The sequence below is a fragment of the Porites lutea genome, chromosome 8, assembly GCF_958299795.1.
Source record: "Porites lutea chromosome 8, jaPorLute2.1, whole genome shotgun sequence".
NCBI lineage: Eukaryota > Metazoa > Cnidaria > Anthozoa > Scleractinia > Poritidae > Porites > Porites lutea.
The window spans coordinates 6,379,931-6,405,057 of record NC_133208.1 but is presented as its reverse complement, the minus strand read 5'-3'; the positions used below and the strand labels follow the sequence as shown (position 1 = coordinate 6,405,057).

At 38.2% G+C, this 25,127-nt stretch overlaps 1 protein-coding gene across 5 annotated transcripts; it reads left to right on the top strand.

Annotated features, from left to right (window-relative positions):
* Nucleotides 1-1,764: 1,764 nt before the first annotated feature.
* Nucleotides 1,765-23,425, top strand: LOC140945944 (heterogeneous nuclear ribonucleoprotein A/B-like). 5 transcript variants are annotated; one of them, XR_012166778.1, is made up of 14 exons: nucleotides 1,766-1,991; nucleotides 2,284-2,324; nucleotides 2,453-2,534; nucleotides 3,329-3,374; nucleotides 8,184-8,225; nucleotides 10,195-10,227; nucleotides 10,711-10,809; nucleotides 11,571-11,619; nucleotides 12,286-12,368; nucleotides 13,126-13,222; nucleotides 13,345-13,407; nucleotides 14,614-14,853; nucleotides 21,067-21,155; nucleotides 22,600-23,425. XR_012166778.1 is itself a non-coding variant. In XM_073395005.1 (14 exons), exons 1-14 carry the CDS (start codon nucleotides 1,909-1,911, stop codon nucleotides 22,607-22,609), a joined length of 1,095 nt encoding a protein of 364 aa, XP_073251106.1. In that variant the 5' UTR covers nucleotides 1,766-1,908; the 3' UTR covers nucleotides 22,610-23,425. The 5 variants fall into 5 exon arrangements, 3 of the variants coding, with proteins under 3 accessions (XP_073251108.1, XP_073251106.1, XP_073251107.1); XR_012166777.1 differs by having other exon boundaries at nucleotides 21,064-21,155; XM_073395005.1 differs by having other exon boundaries at nucleotides 21,029-21,155.
* The last annotated feature ends 1,702 nt before the right edge of the window (nucleotides 23,426-25,127 follow it).

The window sequence follows — 25,127 nt, the reverse complement described above, 5'->3', positions numbered from 1 at the left end:
TTGGTTCAATCTGATGTCCTCGCCTTTGAAAGCTGTCTGAAAATGATATTAACATAACAACGAGTTCGAACTTTAATCGTCACAAAACATTAAGGAAATCAGGTGTTCTCGTCCGGTTAGAGCATTTTGTTCGATAATGCAACGATTAAAAACGTTTTTACATGCATGCATAATGTATGTTTACATTAAGTAGTATTTTAAGGTGAACAAGAGTTGAAGATCTGAGTTATAACTTTTGTACACAAGACGAAAGAAACAATTTCGCGTCACGCTTGAATCGTTACGTCACGCAATCGCTATTTCAACGCTCCACTTTCAAAAATGCAAAATAAATGGCTTAATTTCGGACCATGGAATATGAAAGTCTCCAAAAATAGTCAAGACAGTTGAACACCATAATAGACTGATCAAAAGTGAAACACTGACAAAAAGACATAAGGCGTGATGGACAACCTTACTCGACGTCGATGAAACTAACATCTGCCTACTAATGGCCCAAATTGGTATAAAGCTTTCCTTCATGTTACAAGGCCTGAGCAGTAAATTATTATTTTTTTGAAAATGAAACGCTGATAAAAGCAGGCCAATTGCTTTCAAGGCCGTCAAAAGATCCGACAGGCAATTATTTTATCTGAAATATGAGTTGAAAGGCCGGTATAGTTTGAGGAAATTTGAAACAATCTTTGCGAATATTCGTAAATGGTTATTCGATGTTATTTATTTATCTATTATTTATTGATGAAATTCAACAACAATAAAATCAATTTTGAAAGAAAACGGTTAGTTGTGTTCCTAGAGGGAAAAAAGTTCAAAATTTCGACGCCGGACATGACTATTAAATAAAAGGTATTTATATCAGCGCTAGTTAAGATCAATACCACACGATAAGGGCTCGCATGAAATCCATCACGTTATTAAGGAACAATCGCGCGACATGTAATTTGGGCTAAAAACTAAACACGCTCTCTCCTATTTTAAGTTGCTTTATATAGTCCAAAAAGTTCAGCAGAAACTCAGCAGAAACTAAAGTGAAATAAAATAAAGGTTATGTTTCGCTTCATTATCGCTCGGCTTATTCAAAAATCTCGAGTTGAGATTTGCTTATTTATAAGTCCGTTTCTAAATTAGTCCCGTTCCCGCTTTCGCACTCTTAAAATTGTATGCCCTTATAAGTTAAATCAATACAATGTTATACATTTTCCTGCAAAAACGTGAATGTAATGTTCGAACTTATTTCCGGCGTGAAGGTTACACTTCCGGTCAAAAGTGTATGTTTAACATCACGCAAAACCGAACCCTTATTCGATAAATAGTTTTAATTCCCTCGATTTTTTTGAGGAATAAGACTTGGGAGGTACACTCTTGACCGCTATTTCAGATAAGAAAACTTAGCTCGCTTCCGGATCGAATCTCGAATCACAAGGGTTAATGTTCTCTTTTGCGCTACGCAAATACAGTGCGAGAGCGTCTTTGTGGTGAAATTTGACTTGCACTTTCCCAGCAAAACCACATGTGCGTGATCGCGTGTTTTCAACCAAACGATGATGTAAACATGCCAAAATTAGTCAAAGAGATCACATCAAAAGTGAATAAAAGTGGGCATATATCGTCAAAAGTGTCAAATTGAAGAGTCAACAAGTGTCTGGCGAACCTCGACCAATCAAAAAGCAGTTTCAGGTCATTTTTGACCAATCACAATGCGTCGGTTCAGCAGCACGTGACGACTTTTGCGGGTTTTCCCAGCATGCTCTTGATCGAGGCCGGAATTTCGAGTATTTGGCGCCGTGAGGTTTTCAGTTTTGAGAGAGTGGTTCATGGCATGGCCATCGAATTAGCGCTTCTTCCCTTCAGCGAGCAATGGTTGTAAGTTAAAAATTAGCCTTGTAACTCTTCAGGAACACTGCTTTGATGGCGGCGAATAAAATGGTGAACGGTATTGCCAGTCAAGCTGCGGAAGCGAAAAAAAGAATGACTAAGGAGGACGATGAAGGGTACGGTGACTTTCTAAGTTTGTCAATATTACGTGCTAAATTCGCGAAATTTATACGCGAAAATAATTTTAAATTTATTTGCGGCGCCGCGCGAAGGGGTATGAAATTTCCAGGTTGTAAAACCTGAGTTTTCCCGCTGTGTTTTAGCGTGTGTTTAATTTTTTGTGAATGTGTACTGTGGTTATACGGTTCATACACTTTTATATATGTATTCGAAAGTTGTTTGAGATGCTTGTCGCGTCCGTGTGTCTCGCTGGTTGCTAAACTTCCCTTTATTGTTTTTATTTCACAGCAAGCTCTTTGTGGGCGGACTTAGCTATGAAACTACGAAAGGTGACTTGATGTTTCTTCTTTAATTTTCCCCTACTTTTGATCAAATGCACAAAGTTTTAAATTTATGTAGAATGTCCCTGGGAAGCCAGCTGTGTTAAAATTCGACGTTTTATTCCTTTCAATTTCAGAAACGTTGACGGACTATTTTAACAATTTTGGTGAAGTTATTGGCGTGGAAATTAAAATGGATGCGTTAACTGGTCGTTCAAGGTTTGTTCGCCGTTTGTACCTGTGTTGTACTGGGTCGCCAAGTCTTCAACTAAATTAACCACCGAAAATATACTCGTAATATTTGTTCTCGACAATATATTCTTTTGTACTCTTTTCCACGTGCGCGGCTGTCTCAAGGGTACATTTATAATGAATGGGAAAAATCAGCTCTGGTTTTCACACCATCGTGTGACAAAACACGCTGCTTTATTGAGTAACTATTAAACGTTCTTAACGCCTCCGGAGAATGAATGTTACGAGTTTTGTCGGCCGAGGAAAATTAAGAAGTTGATCCTATAAAGTCACGCGAAGGGAGTCCGTATTGAAAGATACACGCTGGTTTGTTGTCATCTCTCAAACAATTCAAGTAAAAAGAACATTCTCATAACAGACCAGCAGTGTCTCTTTCTCACTTTAAATACCCCCCTGTAGCGAGCCATTTTCGCGGTCAGTTCTTCGTGTAAACACGTACATGCGTTTAAGCACGCCATTACTGGTCGACATATAACGAAAGACGATCAGCGTGCAATTTGAGGCGCCGGATGAAGTTGTTTTGTCTCTTGAACTGTCCTACTTTTGTTTTCTATCCTCTCGATCTGATTAATATTTCTCGCAAATGGTCGATTTCCTTTCAACGCTCCCCGGTGAACGGCCGAAAACGATAAATTATCTCGAAGTTGGCACTGTGAACGTGAAGTTCCAATGCAACTGCGTTCTCTGGCCGTATGATAGCATTAAATTAACCGACAAGCGTGTTCTTGAACTAATTTATTGTTTATTTTCTTTCATTTTAGGGGTTTCGCATTTGTACAGTTTAAGGATCCGAAACAAGCTAACGCGGTAAAGTTCCCATTTTATAAATTGTTATTAACAAGGTCATGAATAATGCTGCTTATTTCCAAATCACTTCTCAGGCAGGCATGCGGTAATTTTTTCCAAACATTAAAGACAATGAGTGAGGCGTTGCGTTGAGGGCTCGAAAGTGGCTTAACATATTATTCAAACTTTTGAACAGAAGCTACAGGTTTTCGCTGCGGATTGTTGTTTTTCGAAAAGTGTAGCGGGTTGATATTCTCTGTTAGTCGGGTGGCTTATTTTTCCCATGACTGAAAGTCAGGACAGGGTAATATTTTTAAGTGGCAGTCGACCAGTCACTAAGCGACAACGAATCGTGATTTTGTATTGCTTCTTTGAGGCAGATATGAACCTTGTCAGCTATGGTCACAAAGCCGTGACAAGCCCACCAATCGGCTTATTCTAACCCCTCTGGTAATATTGAGTTATGAATATTAAGTTCTGATGATGCAGATTTTTTGGAGGGGTTTTGCTACTTTTCCTTGCTTGTTACCAAGAAATGGAAATTGATGTGGCCCGTGGAATGTGATAGCCTTGGAAATAGGCCATTTAGAAGAATATCCGTAGTTTACATTGGGGAAAGTGATACAATTGGTTGCATGACTGAAATGAAAAACAAGGATAAACTAACTTATTAATAAATATGAGCTGCTAGCAGTCACAATACTTATTTAGAGCTGATGACGTTTACAGCAAAAACTTATTTTACTTGCAAAACTTATGCTTTAGTGGAAAATTAATGGAACAGGTGAAATTTGTGTATCTCAAATTTCCATCAGGTCTCTTTAAAACAAGGATAAATGTATGTAGATAACATCCATTATTATAATAGCCATTAAAATGAAAAGGAGGAAAAAAATGTTTTTCTTATAAAGGAAGTGTTATGATATTAAGCTGTTTGTGACATTTCAGCAATAAATAAAATGCAAATGGCAGTTTTAGGATATATTTTCTTTGGCTCTCGAGGTCTACTTTCCGAAGATGAAGCTAATTTGTGACAACTTAATTCTGCTGAGTTGAACCTTAAATAGTACTTCCATATGCATATTTACCCAGCTGATAAAAGCTTTTATTTTATTTTTTATACAAACAGTTGGATCAATATCAATTTCATTATCACATAGCTGCATGAAGAGGAAAATTATTCCAAAACTGCTGAACCTGCTATCTGAACTCATAAGAATAAAAAAATGGCATCAGCTGGTTTGAACTCAAAATAGCCTAGAACAAACTCCACTTAAACAGTAGGAATCCCACATCAGGAGTTATCTTGGCCTAGAAATTTACAAGAATTCTTGAAATTGCTTAATCTTTCCCATCTTGTCCCACCCACATTTTGTGTTAATTCTTGTCACGTAAAAGGTTTAATAGTTTATCTGCCTTCGGTCAAGTTTGCCAAAAGCAATATCTAAGTGTTAATAATGGTAGGACTTTTTTGTCACAATTTTCTTTAAGTAAATACGTGTCATTTTATTATTGTGGGTAGTTAAATATGATTGCTGCCAGTATTGCTGAACCAGGAAGTGAAGCAATTGCTCTCAGTATCTGAACAAAACTTGATTTTGTTATGTTAAACAAGCTTTATTTAGGATATGTTGTTCTTGATAGTTTCAAGTTTAGCATCACAAACGTATTTAGAGTTCTTACATTAATACTGGTAGTCGCAACAACTACTCAGTGAAATTGTCTGTTAAATTATATGCATCCAAGCTAGATTAGCTTTTAGTTATCTGCTAGGTGGCTTTTTAAGTACACATGGTCACGAAATTTTTTTGCTTCCTTTTTTTCTGTGCGTTATAAATAAATATAATAACAGTGTTGCTGCTGTTGCTATTTGTTGATAGAGTTCTCGATAGAATTTTAATGATCCTTGTGTCTTTCTCACTTTTTAAAGGCAGTTTTCCCAGAAACTTTCTAGTTGAGTGTGATGTTGCAATCATTTTATAATAAAATATTATATATTTTTTAGTCTTGATAATATTATATCTATTTAAGATCCCACAGAAAGACCAGTCAAAGATAGTTTTCTGTAGAATTTAAAGGGGAATTTTTCAGAATGAGAAACAGTTTGGCTTTTACTTTAAGGAGAGTTGTTAATGAATTTTGGGAATTGTTACAGATTCAAAGCATGACATTAATTGCAGGAGTTCATGTCTTTTGGCAGGATGCTAAAATTAAAGCATATTTAAATATTGACTTTTAATGTGAAAGTGCATACAATGTAATTCAAAACTAGACCATTTGCAATATACACAACTGATGCAAAAAAAGTTTAGCTTTTTAAAAAGATGAAAATACTTTAACAAAGCCTGGCCTTTAAATTCTCTTTAATCCTCTTCAATAAGATGGTTAATTTCTTCTTGCAGGTCGTGGAAAAAAAAGTCAAATTTTGCGGGTTTTTAGGGACAAATTTGTGGAAAAATAGGCCGATTTCGCGGGAATTTCATGGGAAATTTCAGGGCAAACTTTGCCATAAAGCAATCAGTAAAAAATGGCTGATTTTGTGGTTATTTTCAAGGCAAATTTAGCTAGAAATCGACCGGTTTTGCACTGATCAGACCAGGGTTTTTAATGTTTTTCTAACAGAGGTCATCATTTGCTCTTTCAACAACAATACGCTCCAGAAATGAACTAATGGCAAAACCTTTAACATCTTGGCTAGTGCCCAGTTCTTCGCAACATAAACTATGCCTGGTAGTTTCAGGACGTTGTTTCCACATTTCATTGACGAAGTTTCAAGATAAATTTGCCAGTTTAAAGCAAGTATATAACCCCAACAGCTTAAATAAGTTTCGAATAATTATATTTTACAGACATGTATTTAATAAGATTTCTACCCAATTTTGTGGTATTTTGCGTGTTTTTGTGAATTAAGCAGGATTTACCTGATTTTTTGGTTCCATGACCTTGCGAAATTTCAGAAGCGCTGTTCTTGTAACTCTTAAGTGCCCAGAGCTACTGACATCAATCTTCTCCCAACAATGATATTATCCATACATCTTCAAGAGAAAAGTTTAATGAGAATTAACAAAATGATCACGAAAGGTAAAATGCTTTGATATCTTATCAAATTCTCTCAAAACTAATTTTTTAAGGAAATGTATAGAGATCAGTATGGAAACTTTGTATGTGGATCCTGAGGCTTGAAGGGTTAATCCTGTTTTGGTCATCAGTGTAGCGAAGTGTTGGAATTGGTAGAGACTGTCAGGAACGCTTATTAAGACATACTTGGCAAATCTCAATACCTTCTTATCCCTAACCTGCTGATATGCTTGGTAGAGACTGTCAGGAACTCTTATCGTACTTGGCACATTTCAATGTTTTCTTATCCCTAACCTGCAGGCATGTTGGACTTGGTAGAGATTGTCAAGAATGCTTCTATCAATCGTACTTGGCACATCTCAATACTTTCTTATAGTCAGAACTGTAGAGGAGTCAAGGTTTCCCTTGATCATAAATTGCTCAGACATTTTGTACAACTTTATTGTGGAAAAATAGAAGGGGAATTGGTTTTATTACTCATGTTATTACACTACTTCCATTGTTATCATGGTTGCATACATGCATGTATTGTACACTTGCTATATAATCGCGGGGTTTGACATTAGTGCCTGTGCTATGTAAATACATATGGCTTGTGTTCAAGTAAGCTGCAACAATTCTGTGAAGTTTTTTCCTACCAGTAGTCCTGATACTGACAAACAAAAACAACCCTTGCTGCTAATTAGACTGTTTCGTAGCATGATTTCCTTGGGTGGTTTCCTTTTGAAAATCTGTTGATTTATTTCCTGAAATGATTTTTTTAACATCACAATAAAGAGGATGCGTTAACGACAATAAAGAGGATATGAATAAAAAACCCTCCTAGCAGATTTTAGAGAAAATGAGAAGAAAATTGTTTAAAATGAAAGAGAGTCAAAATGTGCTTCCTGCAAACAACTAGGAAATTTAACTACATCAATAGTACAGTTGGTTCATTTCCTTTTTTTCATTCCTTTTAACTAAAGGTGGGGATGGGTAGGGGTGGGGGGGTAACCGAAGCAGGGCTGCACTTGAAACGAAATGTCCCACTCTGCCACTCTGACACCATCTTGGTCGGACAAAACAAAATTTTGGTCGGACATCACCAAGAAAAATAGGTTGAACTTCATATCCTTAAAACTACTGAGCTATTGCATCCTCGCGATCAGACCAATACAAGGCTGTGCTGTAAGGAAAATTGAAGGATCACAGTAAAATTTCGCTATGAATGTAGGACCACCTTCAAGTCCTCCATCTTGAAATGATGAGGCGTGGAGCCACTTTAAACTATAAGGTGACTCTCGAAAAATATGAACAAAAAGGAACATCTCTCTTCTTTTAAAAATTAAAGCATTATGCTACCTTTGGTGTAAAACGGAGGGTACACTATGCTAATGTAAAAGAAAATTTCATTGCCCAGGTCAATGTTGCTTTGTGACTTTGAGATCGTCCTAAAACACAAAGCAAGATTTACTTATGGTAGATTTTTATTCTTCCTTACCGTAAAATGATTTACATGTTCCAAAAAAATATATATTCTTCCGGCAATGCCCGAACACTGGTGGGATATCGTCGGTCACTGGCAAATTTTGTCCGACTGTTATTTGCAGCCCTGGGAACAGGGGGAGTATTTAGTGAGTAAAAATGTCGCTGGGTTAGTACAGCTGTACAATCCGAACGTGTGTTGCCCAGATGGCAAGTGTTCCAAAAATTAAGTTTCCAACTGTATTACTGTTGAAAAAATATTCAAAACCTTCCTATGCTTTTTTTCAGGTTTTGCAGCATACAGGACCTCATTTATTAGATGGAAAAACAGTAAGTTTGTGATTTATTATTATTATTGTTGTTGGTAAACATAAATGTGTAGTTCCAGAAAATATCCAGACCCCCACCACGGAGGGAATCTCATTGAGGACCCCCCCACCCCCCTGGATTTTCCATTTTTGCAGGGAACGGATGGCCCCCCACCCCTCTGGAATTTCCACAAGTGTGACAAAGACCCCCCAACCCCTCTGGAAAAGTTCATTTTCACGATGAAAGACTATTAAAGTAAAAGAATGAGGCACTTTATTGTTAGTACGTAACAGTTTCCATCAGAAGCTTGTATGCTTCTGTTTCCATTTACTTGAGTGATCTCGCAACATTAAAACTCACTTCACCACCACAAAGTAACCTAATCTGCAGTTTTTGCTCAACCCTAACTTTAAATGAAATAGATAAAGTTACAAGTCGGTTGTATTTATGAATTTACCTTAATCAGGGCAAGGTTACGATTTGTTATTTGTCTTCATGGGCGTAAGGTAGGCGTAATGTTGGTAGAATTAACGAGTCGTGTGGGAATGCTATATGGTGAACAAGTCAAACTTTCAACCCCAAAATTAAGGCAAAACAAAGAGAAGAATAAAAACTCTGACTTCTGAATTCATAACAATGAATACCCCCTGCATCTTGAAGGGAAACCAAGTTCAATTTACTGTTTTCCGATCGACTGATGCGACGTGCGTTATGCGCGATGGCCGTAATGTTTGGTGAAATCAACACCATTTCAGCGAGCGAGAATTGGATCATGAACATGCCACATCTTCAACCACAAAATTATGGGAAAATGAAAAGGAGAATAAAACTCTACATTCTAAAGTGGTTACAATGTATAGTTTGTACTTCGTGAAGTAAAATTGCCGCTCTACGGTTCTTCCATCGATCGACTGACGCAACGTGATGTGTTGCACGCGTTGATGTCTTAATGGAGACTGGTAACGAGTAATGGCGGCCGAATATACGAGCATACGATAAAACGAGTTGTAGTTGGTCAAACTCCTTTGAAATTACATCCAAAACTCTTTTGGAGGAAAGGAAACCTAGTTAAGATCAAAAGGAACAATCTTAAATGATAAATTTCAAGTTATTTATGTTCTAAAAATGATCTAACAGTTCGGTAAGAAGCAATGTTCGAACTCAGGTCGAAATAAATTGATATTTACCCCTGGAAAGTGATTTTATTGTCCAACCCCCCTCCCCTCTGGAATTTCCTGGGCCTCTGACCCCCCCACCCCCCTGGAATTTCCAATTCCCTCCGTGGTGGAGGTCTGGATATTTTCTGGAACCACACAATGTTGTTAGACTAATTGCCCAATTCGGTAAATCATATACTTACTGAAGTGCCAATTCTTACCGAAATGAATCTCTAAAAGACAACTCCCAGTTGCAAAATGCTGTATCTATGCTAGGCTCTGCAAAAACTGTTGTGCTTAACATGGCGAGCCGCAAGTCTTAGCAACCAAATTTGCCCTGCAAAATTCTCTGAGTTCTCCGCAAGACACTTATTGTTTTATGCTATTTCAGTAGCTGCCGTTGACAGTACAAAACCATGCACTTACACTGGGTTCGATTAACAAACTTGTTAAAAAACCAGATGAAACTGGATTTATGTGTGATTGTTGAAGCTTCGATTTTTGAACGTTCAAATTTGACAAGTGTTCGATTTCCAAATGCTTGGTTGTGTTTGATTGGCAAAAGTTTTGGGTGATTGTGATTATGTTTGATAACCGAACCCAGTTGAGGTCAATCGAATGATTGGAGTTCGATTGAGTTCGATTACCGAATGTTTGACTGACTAGGCCAAAGTCAACAAGGTGGACATACACCGTACCATTTCTGATTAGCAAGAACCAACTCCAGCCATTTCTGGTTTGTTTAAGAAATGTGTCTCCATTATAGAAGTGTCTGAAGCAAGTTAGCTACCTACACGTAGAAAACTTAACACTGTATATTCTTATTGTTTTAGGTTGATCCTAAGCCAGCAGCACCTATAAACAAAGTAAGTTGTTTTGTTGTATTTACCTGTAAAGAATACATTGCTTCATTACCAGTGACACTTGTAGTTTTTTCGTTGGATAAATAAGAAAGTACTTGACTTTGTCTCAAATTCTCCGACTGTCTTGAAAGGAGAGACTGTGTGTTAGTACATGAAGTGTATTATCGTTTTAAAGTTGTACTACATGAAGGGCAGTGTACTGCTGACCATAAACCTGAGCCTGCAATAGAGCTTTGGTGTGAATAACAATTTCTAATGATGGGTAAGGCTAAAACAAGCATCTCAGAGGAGAGATTAGTCTGAGAAAAAGCCAGCCTCTTTTTCAGTGATTTGTAGCTGAGACAAAGTGCTCCAGAAAAAAAATATATGAAAGCTTGGATTATCTTTTAGCTCGTATGGAGTGCTTATTGTAATTTGGTTTTTCTCTCTGAAGCAGATTGTTGTAATAATTACAGTGTTCACTTATGTTGTCTTTCTATGTTTCAGCCACCTCATTTAAGAGTAAAGAAAATATTTGTGGGAGGTCTTAAACCAGAAACTTCAGACCAGCAAATTAGAGAATACTTTGGCTCAAAATATGCACCGGTAGGTTTTGATAATAGTAAGCAATTTTGTGGTCATTATTTATCATCGGATAATAAGTACTAGTGATCCAGGAGGTGCAGATTCACTTGGTGGTTCCAGGGTTCTCCTTAAGTGCTGGCAGCTAGCAATATAATAGGCTATTTGAAGGTTTGAGTCATCTACTTTTTGGGGAAATAGGGAGAAGAGAGAGAGTAAAAGACTGAAATTGCCCACAGCACCCAATTTCCAAGCCGATTACTTTTACATCCTAGCTTTACACTTTAAAACTTAAAGACAATCCTGTGGTTCTTTATTTTTGTCTTCCTATAAGTTTCTAATCAATTTGGAATTTGATAATGTTGGTTTTACTTCGGAGGACAGCTGGGGAAAACTGGATTAAATGAAGAATACTTCTCAGGGCATGGAGAAGAACCAGCCACAAACTTAATGCTCCATGGCTTATAAAAATTTATTCAAACAAGTCTTCAACTAGGGCAAATATTATTGTGCTTCTACACTTATGTGTATTCTTGTTAAAGCACAGCCTCGGGGTGGTGGGATTGGAGTAAATCATTATCAGCAAAGGCTGCACAAAAATGATTACATGCAGGAATTATCCTGCATAATTGCACGTTACCTCCAAGTATAAATCGTGTTATGGTTATTTACAGTTATGTGAGCATGCTTCATTGTACATGTACTTTATTATTACAGTTTGTATTGTTTGTTTGTGTGTGTTTTTTCTACAACCTAATTTTTTATTCCTTTTGCACTTTATCCAGGTGAAAGATATAGAATATGTCCAGGAGCACTCAACAAACAAAAGAAGAGGTTATTATAACCTTAACTGCCTTGACAATAATGACAATAATGTTATAGTTCACCCTGATGAATAGTGTATTTATCAGATTATGTTTTTCTAGTCAAAAGAACTTTTGCAAAAAAGGGGTAATTGTGGCCAGCGGTATGCTGCATAACATGAAGGTGAAGTGTGACCTGTTGCATCAGTAAAACTAGCATGGCCCTTTCGTCAAAAAAATATTATTTTTCTTGATGCAAGAATTGTAAAGTCATACTTCATTTTGTCTTCTACTTTAGTCATCTTTGTGCTATACGACCTAAAGGCAAAGTGTCGCTTAATGTGTCAGTTGAATAAGTGTCACCTTGTGTGTTGAACATTTTTCTTCCATGCAAGAAATCACGCTGTAGTTTCTTTGACAAAACAGGTTTTGTTTCATGCTTGTGTATGACATACAGTGAGCAAGCTCATAAAATTGCAAGTGGACAACAGATATAAATAACAAAAAAATGTAAACACGTACTCTCTCTAGAAAGCTGTTAATTTTATGTTTTATGTTTTTATGTTTTATGGTTTTTTTTGTTTTTGTGTTACTGAGCCTTGAGTATGATCTGTATAGTTTCTTTTCACAGTTGTTTTCTGTAACATTAGTGTCCAATGTAGAATGGCTGATAAAAAAGAGTTCAACTTTCTTGCAGGGTTCTGTTTCGTTTCCTTTGACTCTGAAGACACTGTAGATAAGATTTGTGACTTACAATTCCATCATATTGATGGCAACAAGGTAAGGAATTCAACATCACCCAAGTTTTTTTGTTATAATCTGTGAAGGGGTGGGGTGGGGTTGGAGGCAGCCTTCAGTAAGAGATGTAAAAATAGTGTCTTCAATTAGCAGTCCAGCCCATCTGATAGGGTGCGATAAAAAATCGGAAATTGGGCAATATTTTCAGGGTAGATTGTGCGATAAGATAGGACTATGATGCGATAAATTATGCGATTTTTTCAGGGCTAATTAACATTCTTTCACCAGGATTCAAAGGAGAAAAATCACTTTAATGTTGTTTAACAGGCAATTTGAATGTAAACGAATGATAAAACATCTGTTTTAAAACAAAATAGTTAAATTTGTCTAATTATCTTGACCCAGAAAGGAAAACAAATAGAAAGGAATAAAAAGGACACTTGTTTAATATTACATGACGCCGTTACACTGCTAACCACACTGCTTGTCTTTGAAATCAAAATGGCTGCCCAGTTACCATCATCGAAGGTTTCAGATGTCTTGCAAGGCTTTCTTTAGTGGTAAATCACCTTAAATAACATTACGATTTGGAAAATGTTTGATTAGAGTTAGAATTTATTGTTTACTTTTCCTGAATTTAGCATTCTTTTTATGAATTATGCGATTTTCCTCAAATTGTGTGATCGGATGCGATTTAAGGTCAATTGTGCAAAATCGCACCATTGTGTAATATCAGATGTCTTGTTAGCACTGCTTTAGTGCTTAACACATTGACACAAATAAAGTGCATTTCTTGCAGGTTGAAGTTAAAAGAGCTCTTCCCAAGGAGGTACAGCAACAACAGGCAGCGCTGAGAGCTGCTGTAGCAGGAAGAGGCATGCTCCCAGCTGCTATTGGTGAGCTGACCATAATATTCATCATGCATGCGCTGACAGAATTTAAAAAACTGTTTATGCAATTCTTCAGTAGAAGTGCAAATACAATAATATTACCTTTTTTCTTTGAAATGATTGAGCAGCCGCTACAGCTTTTGGAGTGGTACCTGGAAGAGGAAGAGCAACCACAACAAGTTTAACAAGAGGTAAATGCACTCGACTGTACTGCAGTACAGTAAAAACAGTCTTAAGACCCTATTATAATAATTAAATTTTATTGTCATATTTCTCAGCTGCTCCCTTAGTGCTTTGTTGTACGAGTTTCTACTCGGGCCTTCCTGGAGTGGAGTGGCTTGGTGTTTAGGGTGCCAGACTTGTAGTTCAAAGGAGTTCAAGTCCTGCCTTAATCACCAGCTGGATAAAAGGTCTCGCTAGTCCAGAGGTCAAATCCTTGTTCACCTCCCACAAGTTGGGATTTTAAACCTTGTTAAGTTCCATTTAAATTATTTGTTTCATTATCCTTAAATAGCCCTGTGCAAACTGGCACAACATTGTTGGCCAACAACTTCCAACATTTTTGGATGTTACATGTTGTGTCCATTTGCGCACACTGTTGCATGTTATTGTGTGTTGTTAGGAGTTGTTGTGCAAAGTTTGAAATCGCTCAAATGCTTAGCAATGTGCACACGGATGTGACCATTCCCAACGTTGCTGGGCCTCCCAACAATGTTGGGAGTTGTTGCGTCGTTTGCACATAGCTTTAGGGTGTATTTTTTTGCAAGAAATTTTGCATTTTGTGCAAGCCTGAAGTTAGGTCTAGCTGAAAATATTTATTATAACTCTTCTTACGCTGTCTGTTTATGGTGGTACATTTGAGGGGTTCAATAATCCCACCCTATTTACTCTTTTTTAGAAGTCTCCTTCTCCCTCCTCCCATATTTCCAAAATCTCTGCTGTAATTTAATGTAAGATCTTGGTTAGCCTGTTCCATGCATTCAGATAGTGGAGTGGAGTGCAAAGCGAAAAGAGTGAGGGATGGATTAGGGGCAAGAGCAAAGAAACGCCTGCAATACTTTTTAACAAGTGCTTTTTCTGGTGTGCCAGATACTGTTATACCCTGTGATTGGTTCATTTTTTGGTTTATTGCCTTGCTACCTACTTTTTAAAATTAATGCAATTCAGCAAACAGTGCAGTCTGTCACCCGTTGCTTGATTGACAGCTTTGAAGACCCATTCACCTACAGCTGTGTAAAGGTGGGATTTAACTAGCCAACAAAGTGGGCAGAATGACCTTTTGAAAACTAATCCTAGATGTTCCCTCCATGCTCCTTTTCCCTCTAATTCTCCACTATCTAAACGCCTGGCCTGGCTAGATCTTGATTGTAAAAGTCTTTCACACTGGTTCTCGACAGGAGCCGGAGCAGCCGGGCTGAGCCTCACCTACAACCCAACGTACGCTGCAGCCCTTTATGGCGCAGCATTTGGCGCCGCATCAGGAGCTTATGACCCAGCTTTGTATCCAACAGCCTATGCTGGTCTGCCTGGTTACCCAGGCTACTCCCCAGGGACATTTGCTGCCGCAGCCTCTGAGTATCCCGGTGGAGGATATCCATACCCCTATGGTGCCGCTGGCAGAGATATTCGCTATCAAGGTATGCCAGGATTGCAGAGTAAGGAAGTTCTGAATGCATAGTGAGGGCAAAAGAATACGACAGACTTTCTGTTTCATGGTCATTGCCTTCATTATTGCTTTGGATAATTATTGATTGATTGGAAAGAAGAACTTAAGAATATTTTCTGAGAGTTTTTAACGAAGAAAGAACATACATTTTATTTGAATGAGTACATGTATTTTTTAATTCGTGCTGTGACGCTCTTGAAGGAGTCGATCAAGAAGAAGAATTGAAAATCTTTATACGAAAACAGCATACTTGGTCCACCATCATTTCTTTCAATTATTTCTGCATGTATTTATACGAGAAAAAAAGACAGAAGAAGATTATATTTTTTGAGGTTTAATTATTAAATATTATTCTCTCTGGGACATGCTTCTGGATAGTAACTTGATTGATTTACTGTTGGTCAAAATGAAAACATTCGAATCAGGAATTTTTTGCGAAATATTATTGTCATAAATAAATGATTAATGTCTTTTTCTTGTTGTTCCTTGAAAAAGCACCAAAATCTCGCGAGAATCACAAGGGCTCTTTACTGATTACAATGGTTTATTCTTTCATGTCTCCATCCAAGAAATGTCCCAGAAAATTACCAATTGTACTTTTACATAAACAACACAGTCAAGCAATCAGCGCAAAGCTGCTGTCACAATGGTTGAACCTCATAGAAAGTAGCACTTTCAACAAAGACAAGTTATATTTTATAGAAAGTGGATTAGGATATGATTGTTCACAGCAATATTTTGATTTGTATCAAATGCAGCACGATTTCGTAGCTTGTTATTGTAGTTATAATAATGTCCACGTTAGAGATGTAGGTTCCGTATATTTGAAGATTATCATATTATCAGTCAGGTTTATTTGTGATTTTCATGAATCATTTTCTGCCTTTTATGCATTGGTTTTGGTTGATAATGCTCTGGTCATAATATTATTGTCTGGTAGCTAGGATGGTATGATAACCTCTTAAGCCCCAATGTCATCATACATTATTCTCATCAATATTCTATCAATAACTGAAAGAAAATGTTTATGTGTTAAATGTCATCATATATGGGTTATTGTTGCCCGCACAATGATAATTTATTATAGTGCTCACTAAATCAGGACGATAAAATCCACACTCGGTAAATTGAAAGGCCAGGAAGTCAGTTTTGAAGCACGGTTTAGCCTGGAAACTCTTATCAGAGAAATGAGGACGCCATAAATTGAATCTGTTTGTTTCGGTATATTCAATCTAAAGCCGTGTTGGCCTTTTATCATGGGCCCTGGGAGTAGACTTCAAGTTTTCTCTTATTTTTCTCATGTCATTAAACTTGTCTTCTGCGAGGAGTTGCAAAGTGCCTTCTTCAAATTCATTCAGTGTCCTTGTGAGAGTGTCTTTACCTCACTCGCATGAATTTGCTCGCTGTGCCTTTTCTGAAATTTATAAATAAAAGTCCTGAACACTACCTGTACTTTTAAACCAAAAGCGATAACTGTTATTGCAAGTATCATATTCAGTCAATTAGCCAGAACATATTGTTGTTTCTTTAGTGTTTTGACAAGGTCACCCAGCGGCTTCTGTAAGATTCACATGCAGGTGACATGAAGAGAGAATTAGTATTTTGATTGTTGGGGCTTTGTGGTTATAAGCATTATGTAATCAAAGTTAAGAGCAAGTTACCATGTTTTATAAAACTAACCTCAACCGTTACAGTTTTGTAGAGCATGATTCCTGCCTGTTGAACAAATCAAGTTTAGAGCATTATGTAAAAAACTGCTCTCAAGGGTAACTCTTTTCCTCCCAACTTCAGTTATAAATTTTTGCCAGGCCGGCAGTACAGTGCTTTAGCAGCAACGATGCCCAGTGGCTCGTACCGGCAGCTAACCCTTTTGCCACAGGCTGCAAGAACATCATAGCTCCCGCACAAAACGTATAATAACTTGATGCTGGTTGAATGTCGTAGGCATAGAGATTTTGGTGCCCTTGTCAGTTTTCAGTCCTGGGACCCCGGCCGATTTATAACTCGACATTTTGAACTTTTGATAAGTCTAAAATCTTGTCAATTGTGTGTATTCAAATGACAATTAAACCCTGTCAAATGATAACATCATTAGATAATTTTGTATCATTATTATTGTTACCGAATGAAATTTAGGGTTTCTTAACCTCTGTGAGTTAAATAGTTCACTCTTGAGGGCAGGTTTTGGTAGAAATTAATGAGGTCAGCTGTGTTCTCAACACTGGATTGACATGCTACAAGATTTCACAACTTCTGGATTTGCTGTGGTTTGATTGAAGCACCTGTACCATCGATAAGCTGACCGTTAACTTAGCTTGTTTATTAATACGCACAAAGGGCACAAGTTCTCACCCTGCGAGCACAGTTTCCTTTTTGTCTTCTTGGTCAAGGAGAAGAAAAGGAGGTTTTGCCTGAATATCGCATCAAACCTTTCGAGGTCGCTGCAGCCCAAACTTTTTGACTATTCAATCTTGTTTTCTCTCGTCAAACTGTGTTTTTTTTCTTGAAGTGCGCGCATTTGTTTATTGATAAACCAATGGTGATAACCGAGCCTGCTGTAGTGGAAGCCGCTCGTTTCGAAACAAACTCAAGCAGTGAAAATGCGCAAAAATTTTGGTCACTTTAAGTATAGTTTGTGAGTGAACAAGAAATACATTTTAGGTGAATATCTTCGTTCTTTAAGCCAAGTACGTGGAACTACATGTATTTACACCTCGAATGAATAAACTTGTATAGGAACAACTTTGTAACGAAACGACCGGTAACCGCTGTAGCAAGCGTACAGGTATTAGGCTGCTGGGTTCAAAACTATATCCTAGCAACATGCCGCTTGAGTTCGCCAAAATCGAGCAAGAAAAAAGAAAGACTCTGCTGCCAGGGTGACAAGCTTGTTAACTGAAGGTGAAATTTTTAAAAAGCAGTAGCAGCAGCAGCTCTGAATGTTGTTGTAAATTAATTATACACAGCCAAACAAGACCCCAAGTTGCCGAGGGTTGAAAGGTAGCCTCTGGCGGGCCAGACTGGCCAGACCAACGTCAGCTGGGTATTAACGCGGAAGACAAGTGTGACCAAGATGCTGGTGTTATTCTTGCGTGCGTGACGAAATTGAACAGGAGGGATCAACACAGTGCCGCTTAAGATGTTTGAGTAGTTGCAAATTTAGTTAGAGCACATCAGGTCGTCTAAAGTCCAAAGCATTTCCTTCGCCCCGTGTAAGGTAATCAAAGACAGTCTTGGATTCTCGATTCCATGCCTTCCGGACTCCAGCTACTGGATTCCGGATTGCCTACCGGTGAATCTTGGATTTCGGATTCCATCTTTAGTGGGATTCCGGATTCATTGAACTGGGTTTCGGATTCCAAAGCCCAGGATTCCGGATTCCACAAGTACAAATTTCCCGGATTTCAGATTCCGAATTGCCGTACAGTGGGCGATTTTCATACACTGAACTGAAACAAGAATGAAAGAGTTTGTGGCAACCTCTGTCAGCAGCCTTTTACTTTCTTCTCTGTGTACAGTACATTTTTTTTTCTCTTGACAAGCCATTGACACAGTTTATTCACGGTTTACAACCATCAGATTCCACCTTGTTTCGTGACTTGTGCTTCACTTAAAACTGCAAATCCAGAGGTTGTGAAACAAAATGCGATGCCGTCAACATTAAAATAATGGTAAACTGCCAGCTGTTAGTATAACTCAAGTTGTTTCACATCATGTGGTCCACCAAGAATTGAAAATGTCAGTTATCCATTCGTTGTGTACATAGACTGCACGTCAGCATTCGTTGATCAACTCAGGCTCTTAGAACTAGAATCCTTCTATTGCCAACACCGAGCAACATTGGAACTCTCATTCATGGTTCTGGTACATAATTATCATAATTTTCAAAACTCAGGAGAACTCTGTTAACCGCTTAGGTCTCAGAATGCTTAATTATGTTAAGGAGCATTTTAAATCAAGAAGTTGTCATGTTGAAAGCTTAAGCTTAGGGACCCAACAATAGACAATGGTAGAATATAAAACAGAAAAGGAATCTGTCTGAGTTCTGAATAGAATTAGAACTTGTGTTTAACAGATGAAAACCCCGATCTTTGCGTCCAGAAGACGTTTCATAGGTTTTTGTAGAGTGACTTTCGGAGTGCCGTACTCAGTTGTACATCTCCGTGAGTTTTGCAAGTTACATGTCAGACATTGTAGTACTGGATTTCATGAGCAGAATTATTGACTATTGTTGGAAATGGAAGGGTTGCTAGAAAGAGGGCATTATCTATCGTATATAACAAATCTTGCAAAGCAAGAGAAAGTTCTGTGCTGAGTCGCGCACAGTTTTCTTATTTGTATTTTTGAAGATGTTCAAATTTATTAGACAGTGTACATTTTTTGTCTTTTGTGTTCATATAGATGTTTATGATACTTTTTTTTTCCTTTCCAATTATATCTTGTATATTGAGTTTTGCGAAAGATCGAAAGGTGTTAAGAGATTTTGAGAATTTGATACAGAAAACAAAAGCTATTGAAAATTCGGAAGATATTTTTGAACATACGTTAAGGAAAGCTTAGACGCATGGCCTTCTTACGACTCGTGGTGCAACCGCTGTTTTTCATCGCACCGATTATTTTTCTGTGAAGTTTCTCGTGTTTAAGCTTATTTAGTTCACTGGATATCTTTGTGGTTGTTTTTGTGCCAGCAATTTGTTCCAGCAATACTTTGCGAACCTTTTCGCTACGTGCGACGAAATCACAAAGGCTGTTTGAGAAATTAAGAACAGGATGGGTAATTAGATACTGTATGTACTCCAATAAGCGCCGCGGCTTTTATATGAGGGCGGCGTTTATCGAACTACGATATTTTTTATTTTGATTTTATCAGGACTGCGGCGCTTATTCAAGTAAATACGGTATACCAACTGGTTTACTCACTAAATTCTTGTAATTTCCTTTCTCTGCTCTGTAGTCACAACGTAGTTGCTCAACGTGTTTTCGTTACTCAAAGCATTGCTGGTAACTTTGACAATGCACTATTTTAGTGCATGAAAAAGGCAGCTATATAAGAATAACAACAGACAAAAATGAGCTCTGTTTGACGTCGCCTAAATCGAATGAGTCTTTAGATGGCCTGAAGAAAGAGTAGAACAGGCAGAAGGGGGGAGGGGGAGGGTGGTTAGATGTAAGAAGTAAAAAGAAAACCAAAGTTGTGGGTTTCTTGTCTGACTAAACCACTTTACTTGTAGAACGACATTTTTTAGTTAACAATAGTTAACTGTGTCATAATTTAACCAGTCATATAAGGTGTTGGGAATTTTCCAAGAAAAGGATAACTCCTTTTTATAATTTTTGTTTCAAAATGATCATTAGTAAATGAAGGTAACATATTGACCATATAAAAGGTGATTAAGGTTTCATCGCCGAAATGCTTTACGCCCATAGGGTATTAATGAAATTGATAATCAGAATCAGAAACTGAAACAGAACTCTGTTTAGTGTTCATCTGCTCTGGCATTTGCTCAGTAGAACACGTTACTTAGAATGATTTAACGCGATTAAACATAAATCATAAGGAAAACTCGTTCTCTGCCCAGAATAATTTAGTTTAGTTTACTTGTAATGGTTAACATACTTAAAGCCACACTGCGTACTTTTATATTGCTTCTTTCAAGTATGGTATAATTGTTAATTTAACGCAACGTCCTACGTTGGAGAGGGCAACTCGAAGAATCTTAAATAATTGATAGCTTAGTTTCTTAGTGGTTGGTTACTAGTGTTAGAGTGCCACGGCGCTTTTAATCTCCAGCTTTGATTTCATGTTATTAGCATTTGATGTAAGCTATTGACAAACATAATGTGTTAGTGAATCAGGTAATTACATTATAAATTAAGTTGATTAGTTGTTCTACACATAAATTCCAAGGGTAATTTTAATAAGTATGAATTTGCGCAAATATTGTTCTAGTCTCGATTATTTGTAAGCTGTAGCTATTTTGAGGGGAGTGTCTTGGAAAGAGACTCGTCATTAAATGTAAATGTAGTTTAAACGTAGGTTTAAGGCCCTAGCTATTTATTGTAACAGTTACAGCCCTTGTTAGTGTTGCTGCGTCATACTAGGGCAGCGGGTTCTACTAAGTCGCTGACCCTTGATCACGTGACAGATGCAAGTGATTTCATTGGCTCCTCAATCCTCCAGCAGAGAAGGAGCGTGGTGACCAGAGATGACGATGGTGGCTCCCTGCTTTTTACGCATGCGCACCCTTTGACGATGACAGGCCAGGGTGCAAGGTAAGGTGCACCTGCTACAGACCGACTTGAGCTGGCCTCGCTGTAGAGTCAACCTTCAGAGCATCTAAATGTTTGTAACTTAAGCTGGATAAGTCCATCATTGTAAAATAAACTCTGTGAGCACATTAAAACTAGGCCAGCCTCACAACGCTGTGTCTTTAGTCTGTGGTAATCTGATCAAGTTAAGTTTAAATTAATCCTTTGTGTAGATAAGCGCACGTCGCGGTGTTAATCTGTGTTCACGCTGGTTTCATTGTCATTAGAGTAAGACCTGCTTATGGTAAATACACATTAAAGCACGCAGAGTTGTATGGTTGGCTTAACACTTAGCCAGAGTAAATTAAGGAGAGCCAGGTGCTTGGAAAGAGTTACCAAGTAACTATGCACTGTAAGTTAAATATGTAAGAATAGAAAGTTTACCACTGGTAACCAATTAACACTCAACTCACAGCTTTAACTTTAACCTTTGTAGAAGGACAGCATAAAAGTAATGTAATACCACATTTACGAACAGTTATTTTAGTATTTCACTTGGAACTCAAGTGTTTGCAAATGTAGCGATTTTGTCTTGCATTTCTCCGACCGACAATGAAATGTTCCCAGCTAAATGCGTTACTCTTTGTTTTATTTCTGAATGCGAGCTTGAATCTTAGTCTTTTTTTACAAGGTTATCTAAGCCACGATATTTAATGCTGCCGGTAGCCTTCGTTTCACGTAAAGAAGAAGTCGAGTTTTACTTTTTTGAGTTTCCATTTTGTGGACACTTGTGTTCCAGTTCAAATTTGCATGACTTGCGATTTAGTGTTCTTCCAAGTTCTGTTGTTCGTAATATATTTCCTTTGATATATTGGTATTGTTTTATTTTTACGTTTTTATGCTTTAGAGATTGTTTTGTCGTTACACGCTGTAAGTTATATGGTTATTCCCCCCAGTTCATCAAATCGTACAAATTTTCTGTTAGTTAAAAAAGAGCCGTTTTCACCACGTGAAGTGCGCGATGACTTACTCTGGGAAGGTTATACTCACATAAGCCTCTTCTTTCGGTTTCAGATGCTTAAATCTTTCAGACTCACCTTTTAAATTTAGTTTGGCTTGTCAATCCCCTATGACTTTGTAATAAGATTGCCCAGTTTTGATACAAAATCCACTTCGTGATAATGCTTTTACCATGTGATACAAACACTACTATTGTGTAACGCATCACGCCATCACACCATCACACTGTCCTGAAAGGACTGTAGCGTCAGTTGTGTGACACATTGCCATACGTGATTGTATCAAGTCCTGAGAACGTTGGTATTTGCAACACATTCCGTGACACATCACTGACGGAGTGACAACATCCATCGTGACAACGTATGCCAGTGCGTGACACCACTTTTTGCGTGATGAGCCTATTTTGGTTGTTCTCTATTGACATCTTTTGTTTCCGTTTTTGCTTCAGAACGAGCTAGCGCATTTGGACCGATACTGTCATACACCAGGGCGGCATTCCATCCTTATGCCCGCTAGCAACGACACACGACGCGAGTGACAGATAATGCACTGTCACACAATACATGAGACGGACTTCCGGCGTTAGAGCAGAGAAACTATTTTATGGAGTTTGACACCATTTTTTTTACAAGTACCGTGTGCAGATTGTGCTAGCATGAGAGATGGAACACTTTTTTAAAAGACTGCGAGACGAGTTGTCCATTCTTCGGTCCCATTGCTACAATGTCCATATTCATTTTATAATAATTTGTTGAGTCCATAAAAACGGTTGTTGCACTTGCCACGGAGCGCATAACATTAGAGACATCAGTAAAATAATTAGCAGTATCTTATCGGGCGCCGCGTTTTAATACAAGGACATTTACATGATCTTTAATATCACTTGCATTCATAGGTTAACAAAAAGTGTAATCATTATAATTGTTAGGCAAGTTAGGTTCCCCCCTCAGGCCACAAAATGGTATAGAAAGTCTATATTTTGTGCGTATCGTGTATAGTATTTATATGTCTTTCAAGAGTTCTCTTCCCCACAAGGTGTAGTTTGCGTTCAAGTTGTGTTTATTTCCAGTATTCGGCCCTTTTGAGAATCTGAGTGGGATGTCGACATTTATTCATACAAGCTCTCTATTTGGAAATCTCGACAAATCTCGCGCTGCCTTTCGCCTCAGCTCGCCCACTACTCGCGCGTAATCTTCTCTCTCGTGACTTCTAAATAGAAAGCTTTCTCGAGGGCTATCTGCTACCAGCTTCGTGAAGATTTGCAATTTTAATTTCTTGGACTAAAAAATCGAAGTAAATGCCTGTTGCAGACGGAAGTAAACTGCGTTGTTGGTAGTTTGCCGCAAATATGTGCTATGTACACGGAAACTCAAAGTTTATCCTGAGATATGTAAAACTTCTTTTCAAACCGTCTCGGGTTACGGTCTTTTTCTGCGGCTAAAACCGTGACTTGGACAGCCGAGAAATGATAATCAAACTAAGGTACAGATTTGCGTAAATCTGCTGGCTTTCAGTTCGATGCAATATTTGATGACTGTCATCCCATTCAGTTCCCTCTCTCAGAGCCGCTTTGCTCCCTGCTTTCAGGGGACTTTCACCACACCCATGTTATTTTTTAACCAGCTGTGGTGTACTGTAGAACAGTATGTAAGACTCTCGGACCACCTAAAGTGCTGCGAAGAGAGAACTCTTGTAATTTTGTAGAAAATCACTTCTTTTGTTAGGTTGTGTTCCGTGCACTTTTGTTTTCACGATGTTCTCCAAGAACAATAAAATTGTGGAATTGCGTTTCTGGGTTGTTGTTATATAATCGAGGGTCCTAAATACAGTCCTACAATCCTGTCATCGCGACGCAAATCCCGGAAGCTGCCCCCCTCCCCTTCCCTCTCCCTCACCCTTGTCAAGAAGAGCCAACTGAGAGCAATCAGCGGAGGAGATAAGGCTCATTCCATTTGAGGTTTTATACAATATTCCAGCGTTGTTGACTCCTCACACAAACGCCGAGCGGGATACGCACACTAGGGTAGGGTAGCATAATTGTTTTTGGCCAAAATCGGTTTTAAAACGAGAAATTATTAGCTCTAGCGAAACGACGTGAAGCAAAACAACCCGACACTCTTTAAACTATTCAATTCACAACATAGAATCTTTCGTGGCAAGATGGCTGTTGACGTACCAGTCCTTCAACTGCACTGTGGTTCTTGTAAACGCGGACTACGATTTTCGGGGAATACGCGTTTCCGCAATCGCGCTTTGAAAATCGCATTTGTTCCAGGAGCATAGCGTCCATATAAGCACATACGCCCGTGCACCCGTGCCCGTTATTTCCTCAAAGAATTTTCATCATTAATTCGGTGTGAACTGCATGATATTGGTGTTCTTGCCCGTCTGAAGGGTAGGAGTCATCGTCGTTTGCTTGTAACCTCCTTAGTGACGTCATTGTTTATCCTTACTTTCTCGTAAGCGCTGTACTTAACAGATAACTCTAGAGGTGGGTAAACTAAAAAACTAACTATTGCATTTTCCTTCGTATTTATTTACTGAAAATATCCTGTGGAAAACGCAAGAAAAGCCATTGCCCAGGCAACCCAAACCTTAAAATTTCTCTGCGGGAGCATGCTACCATTTCTTCCCATGCTACACCTTCAAATTCTCACGCTGCCCCGCCACCCCCCTCTCTCTTCTGCCCCTCCCCCACCCGCTAAAATTGCTCGAAAAAGCATCACCCTCGAAACTGAGCGCTGCTTCACACCTCAGGAAAAAATGGAGCATCCGTTAAAGAGCTCATCTAGATTAAAACAGAGGAGCTCGTTATTTCAGAAGAAGATCCAAGTGGCCTCAAGTTTCAAGTGCGAAACCACTGACATGAAATGATTTTTATTCTAATGCAAATAAAACTCATTCTCACAGCAAAGGCTTTCCACTTAGCCTCGTTTTGAAAGTGAGAGTTTTTGGAACTCGGAAATGCCCTCTGAT